Source organism: Mytilus galloprovincialis, chromosome 10 (genome assembly GCF_965363235.1).
Source record: "Mytilus galloprovincialis chromosome 10, xbMytGall1.hap1.1, whole genome shotgun sequence".
In the NCBI taxonomy this organism is placed as follows: domain Eukaryota; kingdom Metazoa; phylum Mollusca; class Bivalvia; order Mytilida; family Mytilidae; genus Mytilus; species Mytilus galloprovincialis.
In genome coordinates this window covers 78,900,361-78,912,300 of record NC_134847.1, presented here as the reverse complement: position 1 = coordinate 78,912,300, position 11,940 = coordinate 78,900,361, and the positions used below count along the sequence as shown (strand labels likewise).

The 11,940-nt window shown below is 32.8% G+C and overlaps 1 protein-coding gene across 1 annotated transcript; it reads left to right on the top strand.

The window, feature by feature from the left end:
- Positions 1–2,255: 2,255 nt before the first annotated feature.
- On the top strand, positions 2,256–5,970 carry LOC143049585 (uncharacterized). Its single transcript, XM_076223188.1, has 2 exons — positions 2,256–2,268; positions 4,298–5,970. The coding sequence occupies exons 1-2, from the start codon at positions 2,256–2,258 to the stop codon at positions 5,371–5,373; spliced, it is 1,089 nt and encodes a 362-aa protein (XP_076079303.1). The 3' UTR covers positions 5,374–5,970.
- Positions 5,971–11,940: the final 5,970 nt, after the last annotated feature.

The following is an 11,940-nucleotide window of genomic DNA, read 5'->3' as shown; positions in this document are numbered from 1 at the left end:
TAGTTCGATGGGACAGATTCGTTCATCATAGTGAAAGATAAAAAAATACCTCAAGGACATTCAAACTCATAGGTGGAAAGTTTACTGACAACACCGTAGTTAAAAGAATTAAGACCAATAGACAAACAATAGTAAATAAAACACAACGTAGAAAACCACTAAAAACTGGGGTTGATCTCATGTGCTCAAAAGGGTAGGTTACCCTGCTCATCAGGCGGCACCTGGCGTATTGCTTGTGGTAGTATAAACGAAGAAATAAGTCTAATTCGGTAAATTTATTCGGAAAAAGGGCACAGGATTGTAGGTACGACATTAAAAACTTATCCGCTAGTATCTGTGAAACGGATATTCCGGAACAGTCTATCAAATCTTCCGAAAACTTAAGAAGGAAAATTTAACTTTATCACTTTGAAATCTCGGTTTAAAGCCTTCAATCCTCTATCCAGGAAAACATGATAGGTAATACAAAGACTGGAATATGGTACCAAATCCAAATGCAGATGATATTAAGGGAATGATTAATATTTTTTTCTGTCTATGAAGAAATAACATAATCAATGTGGTACCCACGTAGCATGTTATTTCAAAGAGGCATCGCATTATTACGTTATTTCTAAGACAGAAAAAATTATTACAGCCTTTCCTTTTAATTTAATTTTAAATTCCATTTTAAGCCGGAGTAAATCATGAAATATGTTGATGACCTCACGGTCACATGACGAAATTACGTCTATGAGCTGATAGAAAAAATTCTGTCAGCCAATCAGAAGATGCGTTACATCAAAAATTAAATTATTAAAAAAATTGAACGGTCAAAATTTTATTTGTAAAACAAATGTGTTTAACCTCTTGCAAACCAGTGTCTTTCGGAAGTCTGTTCGTTGTTAGGCACTATGACTGTTTATAGCAGTGCACGCATAATGTGCTGTAAAAACGAGTTTTCACTTTGGGGATTTCTCACCAGATGAGCCTCATTTGAGATTGCAAGTTTCCCCCTTACCTTGTTTTGATCCTCATGCAGATTTCTGACATTTTCTTTCAGATCATTGAATGATGAGACGAATGACTGATACCTTTTATCGGTATAAATGTAATCTGATATAAATGTTCTGCTACCATATTATTACAACTAAACGTCAACTCTTTTGGTTTAAACTAATCCGTGTTTGCAGATAAAACAGGACCTTCTTTACAAGAATCGTTATACGTTTAATATGTTTTGAGTTAAAAGGATCGCCAGTAGAATTATCATTCTTTGGTTTTCTTACAATATTCCTATCTTTCATTTATCGAGATTTTGGGTATGTTTTGCTGAACAGGAAATATATAACATTTGTAGGGTTGTTATAGAGTTTTACATTTAATTTAGCAGATTGTGGAATTATTATTGTGCATACGAATTGTAATAGTTTACCAAGTACATACATTTAAGGAATGATTGTAATATTTTTTCTGTCTATGAAGAAATAACATAAAAAAATTGGTGAACACTGAATAACGCGCGTAGCGAGTTATTTAACAATGTGCACCACTTTTTTTTATGTTATTTCGAATAGACAGAAAAAAATATTACAATCATTTCTTATAACTTAATTCTAATTCCGTTTTAAAATTTAAAACCATGAAAAAACGTTGATGACGTCACGGTCACATGAATAAATTATGTCTATGGGCTGATAACAAAATAACGTCAGCCAATCAGAAGACGCGTTACATCCAAATTAAATTATTCTTTTATAACGTCTGCTTTTTTTTCTCTTTTTGAAGCCAAATCGTGCTTTTGTAAATGCTTGCAATCAATAATTGTACAATAGTCTCAAACGCTTTATCAATAGATAAATGATGTGTGGGCTAAAGTCTGTCAATGAGACAGAACACCAAAAAACAGTGAAAATCAAAGGTAATCAATTGTCAATTCTCTATTCAATATCAAAGTTTTCAATATTTAGAAACATCCCAATGATTCACAATAATGTAATCAGATCCGTTTTGGTAGCCCTAGTCCGTGAGTAGAGAGCTTTAACAATACGCAAAATAGAAAATGCATTATGTAGAAAATGTTAGTTTTCATAATTCAATGTCTGAAGAAAGCTTCGGATTACCTTTACCGACATCTCAATTATTTCATTTAAAAAGTATGAATTGGTTACAGTCAAGTGAAGGCTTATTGCTTACAACACATTCCCCTCATCTAATCATTTCTTCAAATAACCACATGTGTGTTCCTTTACATATAAGAACCTATATTTGCTACAATGGTTCAGAAAGGTAAATGTTACCCTGGTAATGGTAACCTAAGTGTCACAAAAATGTAATCATCAAGTAAGTTGATCAGGCCACAACTCATTGTTTTGTGATTTTATTTGCATTTTATAAGGCGTTGCTCTTGATAAGCTGACTTTATATTTTCGGTTTTCCCATGGTTTTAGGTACAACAATGACACACACGTACATTAATTCCCCTTCATATAGACCATGCAGAATACTTTAACAATCGATTAACATGCCACGTCTCCATATTTGTATAAAACAATGAACATATGATCTTTACTTTCAAAGCTGGGATTGCTTACTCTGTTGACGCTCTCGACCTAGCCCTTTTTTTTTAAATTGAAGAGCTTTCCTTTCTTTATGAAAAACAAATGAATGTACAGCAAAGCTTAATTCATTAGTTTTAATCCAATTATATTTTCCGAAGGTTTTAATTTGGTATAGTGTTTCTCGTTCCTCGTTTATGAAATAGATTATACCGTTGGTTTTTCCGTTTTAATGGTTTGACACTAGGCATTTTTTTTTGGGGGGGGGGTCCTTTATAGCTTGTTGTATGGTGTGACAAAAGGCTCCGTGATGAAGACCGTACTGATTTATAATGGTTTACTTTTACAAATTGTGACTTGGATGGAGAGTTGTCTTATTGGCACTCTGACAAACCATATCTTCTTATATCTCAATAACTTTATTCATTGCTGGACCATCCTGTCCGGGAAAAACACACTTCTGTTCTCGTACTCGTATAAAATTATATAATTTGTAAAACAAACTACTAGTATTACCGTTCTCCGTTTATACCTCACAGCAAATTTATGTTGACTTACTTGTGCTCGTTGTTGTGATTGACGGTATTTTGTCTTTCTGTTTGGTTTTGTTGACATATAATTCCCTTGTTTCATTAATTTTGTATTTTCATTGTGTCATAGATCAAATACTCTTGTTGATGTATATGCACTTGTATTGCCATCATTTCATTTGATTGAGTTACACCAGTTTAATTGGTATTCCATAGATAAACTAATCATACATACCAGGATTAAATTTTGTATTTACGCCAGACTAGCGTTTCGTCGACAAAAGACTCATCGGTGACGCTCGAATTCAAAAATGTTTAAAAGGCCAAATAAAGTACAAAGTTGAAGAGCATTGAGGACTAAAATGCTAATACATTATTGCCAAATAAAGCTAAGGTAGTCTATTCCTGAGGTAGAAAAAGCCTTAGTGTCTTTCTGTGTGGTGATGTTACACAATTGTTGCAGGAAGGGTCGAGGTTGGTGTCTATTAAAACGTTTAAAACGCTGATCTTCTTATGTTTATCAGCTTCTTTGTATTACTGATGATAAGCTCGTGTAGTAAGTCTGTTTCATATCTATAATATAAAAGTCGCAAAGCATAGACAAAAAGTATGCAATTGGAAGTGTGTAAAAGAGACTCGTCGTCCGAACGTAACCCATATATATGCTATCAACTTATCTTCTGAATTATAGTGTTGCAATCAGAGTGTTTAAAAAACCTATAGTTTCTAAGAACAGATAAAAAAGGGTAACAAAATCACTTTTCTATAGTATGTATTTTAAAATGTTCTTATACAATGGTAATTATCGGACAATTACTCAGCAACACGCGTTTGAAGATACATAGATAGAGGAAGACGTGGTTTGAGTGTCAATGAGACAACTCTCCATCAAAGTAATAATTTATAAAAGTAAACCATTATAGGTCAAGGTACGGTCTTCAATACGGAGCCTTGGCTCATACCGAACAACAAGCTATAAAGGGCCCCCAAAAAACTACTAGTGTAAAACCATTCAAACGGGAAAATCAACGGTCTTCTCTATGTAAAAACGAGAAACGAGAAACACTAATGAACCACATAACCGGACAACCACTGAACAAGATAGCGTATAGACCTGTTTTTGTTTTTCTGTATCAACGACCTCTACCACTTGACCAAATCGGAGGATGTTTATAGTATCTTTTGCTGATGTACATTATTTTGTTGAACTATGGTGTGAATTATAATCAGCACATAAAAATGGGTTGCATAGCTTACACAGTTTACACCTGGAGCACAATGTCTTACAAGTGTTATCAATTGGAATGTTTGAAAACCTGATTTGTTTGCAGCATCTTTGGATTTATCACAATAAACTACAAAATAATCAGGATGAACAAATGACGGAGACGTCCAAGATGTCATCACTAAGGAGCCTTTATTTTGAGATATATCCAGATTTCAAGTTTCCCAGCAAATGGTCCACATTAAGTAATTTGACTCACTTGGAGATTTTTGCTAGATCGGCAAAAGTGAAATTCAACAAGGAGATGTTCACTCACATTAAAAAAATACCAATAACTTTTTTGCACTTGGAGAAGGTGCCGTCCATATCGGAGGATTTTTTTGAACACTTTCCTAAATTAGATTCAATATCATTATGGCTAGGTAACGATTTACCTACAAATCCAATTGATCAAGTATTCAAGTCTTTTGAGGTATTTAAAAGTAGGAATATGACAAATATTGAAATTGCATACAGTAGATTTGATAACGGGTTTATTCTAAACTGGAACAGATTGCAATATTTATGTTCAATATGCTTGAAACGACTAACATTGCATGATTTATATATTAAAGACATATCCTTATATGCGTTTGAAGTATTTTCGGTTCGAAGCACTTGTCTTGAGTACTTAGAGATTTCTAAAAATCTTTTGTTGGACCAAGGGGGTTCTTTGTTTACCATTGTGCAGAACTTTGAAAATTTAAAAGTTTTGAAAAGTAGTAGTAATAAGCATCATTCGAGAAGTAAACGCTCACAAGCATCAATATTATTTAATTTCATATTACCAAAAACTCTTGAAGAGTTGTATATAGAAGATAACATAGCTGGCGATTTGGTTGATATTAAATTTATTAACGGTCATAATTTACGCGTGTTGAGCTTCAAGAACTGTGAAATCTCGCCATGCGAAGGTAGTTTCTCAGGAGTTATAAATGTAGAGTATTTTGATATGTCTGGATGGTCATGCGAAAAACTGTCAATCGACTTGTTATATGGTTTCCCAAATTTGCAGACATTGAAGGCCAGTGGGTCAAACTAGGAAAAGGATTTGCAAACATTGCTCGAGCTGGGTCTTTCTTGAGTAAGAATCTGAAATTGCAAGATATTAATCTGTCGTCTAATAGGATAGACAGTATACCAAATGGATTATTTCTGCGCCCGTTTGAGCAGTTATCATCAGTAAACATGTCGTATAACAATCTCACAATATTTCCTAAATTTCATGCAAGTATTCAAGCATTAAAACAAATTGATATGACTTTTAACGGTATTACACACTTCAATGATGAAGACATTGAACAAATTGAGAATCTTGGAGGAGTCGGTATACTCCTGAGAGGTAATCCCTTTCAATGTTCCTGTAAAACATTGCAGTTTTTAAAATTATTAAGTGAGACAAACCAAGTACAGGATATCTTGCATCTCACATGTGTAACTGATAAGGCTTCCCGTAGATTTATGTCTGAGGTTATTTCCAACCTAAAGACATTTGAGATTTCATGCAAAACAAAAATCTGGTTGGCGTTTGCTATATTTATAACCTCCATTGTCATAATTGCCACAATAACAACCGTTATAATTTTTCGATATAAATATGCTTTGGAGTACTTTTTATTGAGATTCAAAATGAAATGAAAAAGTACAAAGAATTCAGACAAGAGTATACGTATGATGCTTTTATATCATACAGTCATACTGATTCAGAATGGGTTAAAGATTTCCATGACAATTTAAAGAGTATGGGATTCGAATTATGTCTGGACGCCAAAGACTTTATTGCTGGTTACGGTATAGCAGAAAATGTGGTCAATGCAATCGATTCAAGTAGAAAGGTTATATTCGTTATAACTGATAATTTCTTAAAGAGTAATTGGGGATCGTATGAAATGGAAATGACCCGTATGCATGCTTTTCAGAAGGGAAGAGAAGACATGGTGATTGTTGTCGTAAGGGATAATATCAAGGTAACAGATATGCCGGAAACAATGAAGAATATGTGGTTTAAAATTACATGTATCCAAAGGCCAAACAATGACAACCTGCCATACAATACGGAGGAAATATTTTATGAAAAGATGAAAATGTCTCTGAAAATAAAGGAAGAAACTACTTTGCTATATTCCAGAAATTCAGCCGTATAAAAAGTTTGCCATCATTTCAGAACAATTATCAAATTAAGAAAAAAATCGTTGGTTGGTAGAAATGATATGTTTTTATAGATGTGATAAGAACCATGACACAAGGAAAAGGAGGAGGAGAACATATCCTCAGGCTATGATTTGTATATAAATGTGGTCTTATTCTTAATACAACTGTTACGTAACGGTTATATAAGTAGCCTGACCATTTTCTCTTATGCTTGTAAGCGTATCACATACTTGTTTTCCTTTTGATTGTGATATAAATCATTTTTATATTTTTTGCACGGTCAAACTTTTAGTTGTGATTGTTCTTGTGGTTGATATTGCAGAAACACGTGTTGTACTCACAGAATATATTTGTTTTATTGTTGTTTGTTATTAATGTATATCAGAATCAGATATGTATCAAACATATGCTTGATTGATTAATGGTGTTAAACGCATTGTATAGTTTTATTGATTATTTAGTGTCGGTCAGTTTCTACTCGTGGAGGAAACCAAAGTACACAGAGAGAACAATCGAATTTGTATCCTGTTTTTAGTGAGTTAACTTCTTATGCAAATTAGCTAACCAGTCCGCGACGCATATAAGATAAACATTCCTATCGTTTATCGAAACCTGGTGTGCTGTTGTAAATTCATTTGAATGTGTCCGCTGTTATTCTGTGGTACACATGTAATAATGTACTGTTATAATATTCAGTTATGTACTTCTGTGCTAAGTGCTCTTGTTTGTACCGCATTCCTGTTACGTAGTGTGTCAATTAACAGATTTGTTTAACATTGATATGTAAGCAAGAGTTAACAAAACAACTAGGTGCAACCAACCATGTATCTGTAAAATGTAAAACATGGCAGTTGTTATCTATAGTCCGTTTCTATGTATTTTAGCGTTTATTTTTGTTGTAGCTCAATGTTTTAGTTGTTCCGTTTTTTTCCCTGTTTTATTTGACGTGTTTCCCTCGGTTTTAGCTTTTTACCCGAATATGTGTTTGCGTTTAAGACCATGTTATGTAAATTCACATGTTATATCATAAAACATAAAACTATTTAAAAAGAACTTATCATTTGGAAATAATGCTTAAAGTTACATCTAAATACTTATTATCAAATCTAAAAAAAAATGCTATTGTTGGCTGTTTTACAATTTAGCATTTAAAGCAAGAAGTTTGAATATATTCAGTTAATTTGTTTGCACCATTTAGAATTATTTAACCAAGGAAAAATGGACGAAAGATTATTTTATGACATTAAAACTCATAGGTCAAAAATTCACTGACAACGCCATAGTTAGAAATAAATAAGACCGATAGACAAACAATAGAAAACAAAACAAAACGTAGAAAACTAAAGACTCAGAAACACGAGCCCACAAACAGCTGGGATTGATCTCATGTGCTCTGAAAGGGTATGAACTGCTATTCCGTAGGAGGAACTAGACGTGTTGCTCATGGAAACAGGATCGTAGTTAATACATTAAGAACATATCCGCTAGTATATGTTGAAAGGATATTCCACAACAGTGTACCAAATCTTCCTAAAAGTTAATGATTTTAACTTTATCACTTGCAACTATTGGTTTAAAAGCTTCAATCCTATATTAAGGAATCATGATGGTAAATACAAACCCTCGAATATCGTTTCGACTCCATATATATGCAGGCGCTACTGAATTGTTGCTATATAGAAATGCAACAATTGAAAAATAAATAATGTTTTGTCATAAAATTTTGTTTTCAACCTACGCACATATTCAAATACCAGATGTAAGTCAAGACATGAGGCATATTTAACTGTATCTGTTGTATTCTTTGTATCAAGTTTGATGGCGTAGATGAGTTCAACGTAGTCAACAAATTAAAGCTGAAAGTAAGGTTAATGATTCTTCCTTCCTAACCAGTTCTTGAAAGAAGTCAGTCGCATACAAAGAAGAAGTCGGCAAAAATAGGGGAACAGTTTGTTTCTATTCAAATGGCAATTGTGTGTTCAAAACCACGTCCTCCAAACGTAACAAATATGTTGTTAATCAAGAAATGAATCATCTGTTTTATGACAGATTCAGAGAATTTGTTTATTTGAGTTAGAGTGATGATTTACAAAGTAGAACAAAACAAGATAGTTGTATATATTTTGGTTATTGTTTTTATAAAACAAAGCAGAACGAACTCGTTCAATTTTCCATTACGTTTGGAATGGGAAATATTTGCAAAGTGTAGAAACGTCACATGTTTTAATACTATTGCAAGATGAAAGAGCATTCTGAGAACGCATTTACTCTAAAAGATTTAAAAAATTTTGATTATCCTCATCTAGTGCACACCACCTAATTTAATTAGTTCCACAATGAATTTTAATACCTGTTTTGCTTGCTGATAAAATTGACGATGATAATTTAGAAAGAGGTTTCGTGAAAGACCCAGCAATATACTGTTGTTTGTAAAGACACTTTGCAGTTTAGGTATCCAATATATCGATGGAAGACCAAGCAATATACTGTTGTTTGTAAAGACACTTTTGTGGTTTAGGTAACCAATATAGAGATGGAAGACCAAGCAATATACTGTTGTTTGTAAAGACACTTTTGCGGTTTTGGTATCCAATATAGAGATGGAAGACCAAGCAATATACTGTTGTTGGTAAAGACACTTTTGCCGTTTAAGTATCCAATATAGAGATGGAAGTCCAAGCAATATACTGTTGTTTGTAAAGAATCTTTTGCCGTTTTGGTATCCAATATAGCGATTGAAGACCAAGCAATATACTGTTGTTTGTAAAGACACTTTTGCCGTTAAGGTAACCAATATAGAAATGGAAGACCAAGCAATGTACTGTTGTTGGTAAAGACACTTTTGCCGATTAGGTATCCAATATATAGATGGAAGACCAAGTAATATACTGTTGTTTGTAAAGACACTTTTGCCGTTTAGGTATCCAATATAGAGATGGAAGACCAAGCAATTACTGTTGTTTGTAAATACATTTTGCAGTTCAGGTATCCAATACAGAGATTGAAGATCTAGTTGAAATTCTAACGAAACAAAGAGCATGATATTTATCAAGGGGTTTTACCGTTCTTTAAATCAAACAAAATGAAAATAAAATCCACTTCATGTTGAAGGTTTCGATTATAATCCAGTCATACGATACAACTTCGTATGAATTCGGAAGATTAAATAAGAGAAAAAACTCATTGTAATGTAAAATCAATTAAATGCAAGTGGGAAAAACATTATATATACAAGGAAGGACACAATTAAACTCCTTAAATTTCGCAATTGAACTTTTTGATATTGTTCATGTCGGAGTGTAAAGAAAAATCACGAAGCCACTGAACTAAAAAGTCAAATCGGTGGGTCCCTAATCAAATGACAATGAGTCAAAAGCACAAACACATCAAACGAATGGAAATTAACTGTCTTATTCCTGACTTGCATTTTTTATTTAATGAATTTTCGCATGTAGAAATAGTTGATTTAACCTGGTTTTATGGCTAGGTTAACTGACATTTGTATGTTACAGCCGACTTTAAGACTTGTTTTTTTTCTCTAATTGTTGAAGGTTGTACGAATGCCTATAATTATTGACATCCACATTATTTGAACTTTGATGGATAGTTGTTTCTTTGAAAATCATACAAAATGTACTTTGATCAACGCTTTACCACCCACATGCAATTACAAAAAGCACAAATTAATTTTTATGTGAGTATAAAGTAATTATTGTATGGCCAAACTGATTGGACAGACTAAACTGGTAAATGCCTCATCTTTTCCTTTAGATATATAACAAATGATAAAAACTGCTCACAGTTACTTTATTTGATCTTTGGCTGACAGTTGTTTCATTGGCAATAGTACTATATCTCCGGTCTATTTCGTATATATCATTTGTTTAGCAGATTTTTTTTTTAATTTTTGGGAGGGAGGGAAATGTGTTTCACCATCTTAGGTTTCATAAGCAGAATACAAATAAGCAATGTATAAACAGATTTGTTTGTCTTTTAAAAAGAAAGAGTTTGATATAAGGAAACGGACGAATTATTATGCTATAACTTTTAAAAATTTAACATGTACAATGAAATAACAAAAAAAAACATTATTGAACGTAATACTTTCAAAGACGGTGAACAATACATGCATCGTGTCCTTTTGAATTTAAAAGAAAATCAAGGTAAACACTGTCTAATTATATTAGAATAGTACTATACACAGGGAAGTTGATAGGTATTGGACATACATTGGTCTGCATACAAAACACTGATACTAGTATCTGCTCACTTAAATTTTCTCTCAATCATTTAGATTAAAGAATCATGAACATTATTAAGATTATACTTCTTTGGATTGTAACAGCCTTAAAAGAAGGTAAGTTAATTCATTTATTTTAATTGTTACTATATTTCCAGTGGATATTCAGTAGATCATTGATGACTGTTTAAGGTTAAGACCATGTACATTTCAACTGATATATGCGATGTCTTCAATAGTTTACAAAACACTTACACTTACACTTTTATCGTCATGTTTGGTGATCAAATTAACACAATTTGTCTGTGATTGTTGATTATGCAATGTTTGGTGATTGTCTTTGCATTTTGTACGGTTAAATATATTTGTATTTTTTAAGCGGTTTTTATATGTGACTTACAAACAGGAGCTAGCAGTTTTTGTTTTACGATATATACTAGTATAGATTGAAAATTTACAAATGTGTTATGTTCTACATTGGTCCATATCATAAGTTTTAAAATTGAGAATGGAAATGGGAAATGTGCCAAAGAGACAACAACCCGACCATAGAAAAAAACAACAGCAGAAGGTCACCAACAGGTCTTCAATGTAGCGATTTACAAATGTGTTATGTTATACATTGGTCCATATCATAAGTTTTAAAATTGAGAATGGAAATGGGGAATGTGCCAAAGAGACAACAACCCGACCATAGAAAAAAACAACAGCAGAAGGTCACCAACAGGTCTTCAATGTAGCGAGAATTTGAATTCTTAAAGGGGCACTAGCTATTAGATATGTAAAAGAAAAATTAAGAATGATTTTTTTTGTTTCAAGCATTAATAGAAGACTTCAGACATGATCTTCTTTGGAAGAAAGATAAGAAGTTAGCAATATCCTCTTACTGTACATTCCGCTATATAGATGAGGTTCTTTCACTAAATAATTCAAAACTTGGTGACTATGTTGAACGCATCTATCCCATCGAACTAAAGATAAAGGAAACTACAAATACAGTTAAGTCGGCCTCATATCTTAACTTACAACTAGATATTTACAATGAGAGTCTGTTGAAAACACATCTTTACGACAAAAGAGATGATTTCAGCTTTCATATTGTGAACTTTCCATTTCTAATTAGCAACATTCCAGCAGCACCTGCAAACGGGACATGGTAGATTGTGGTTTGTCATAATGTCGTCTAATCTTTTAATTACCAAACGTGACTTATTCCCG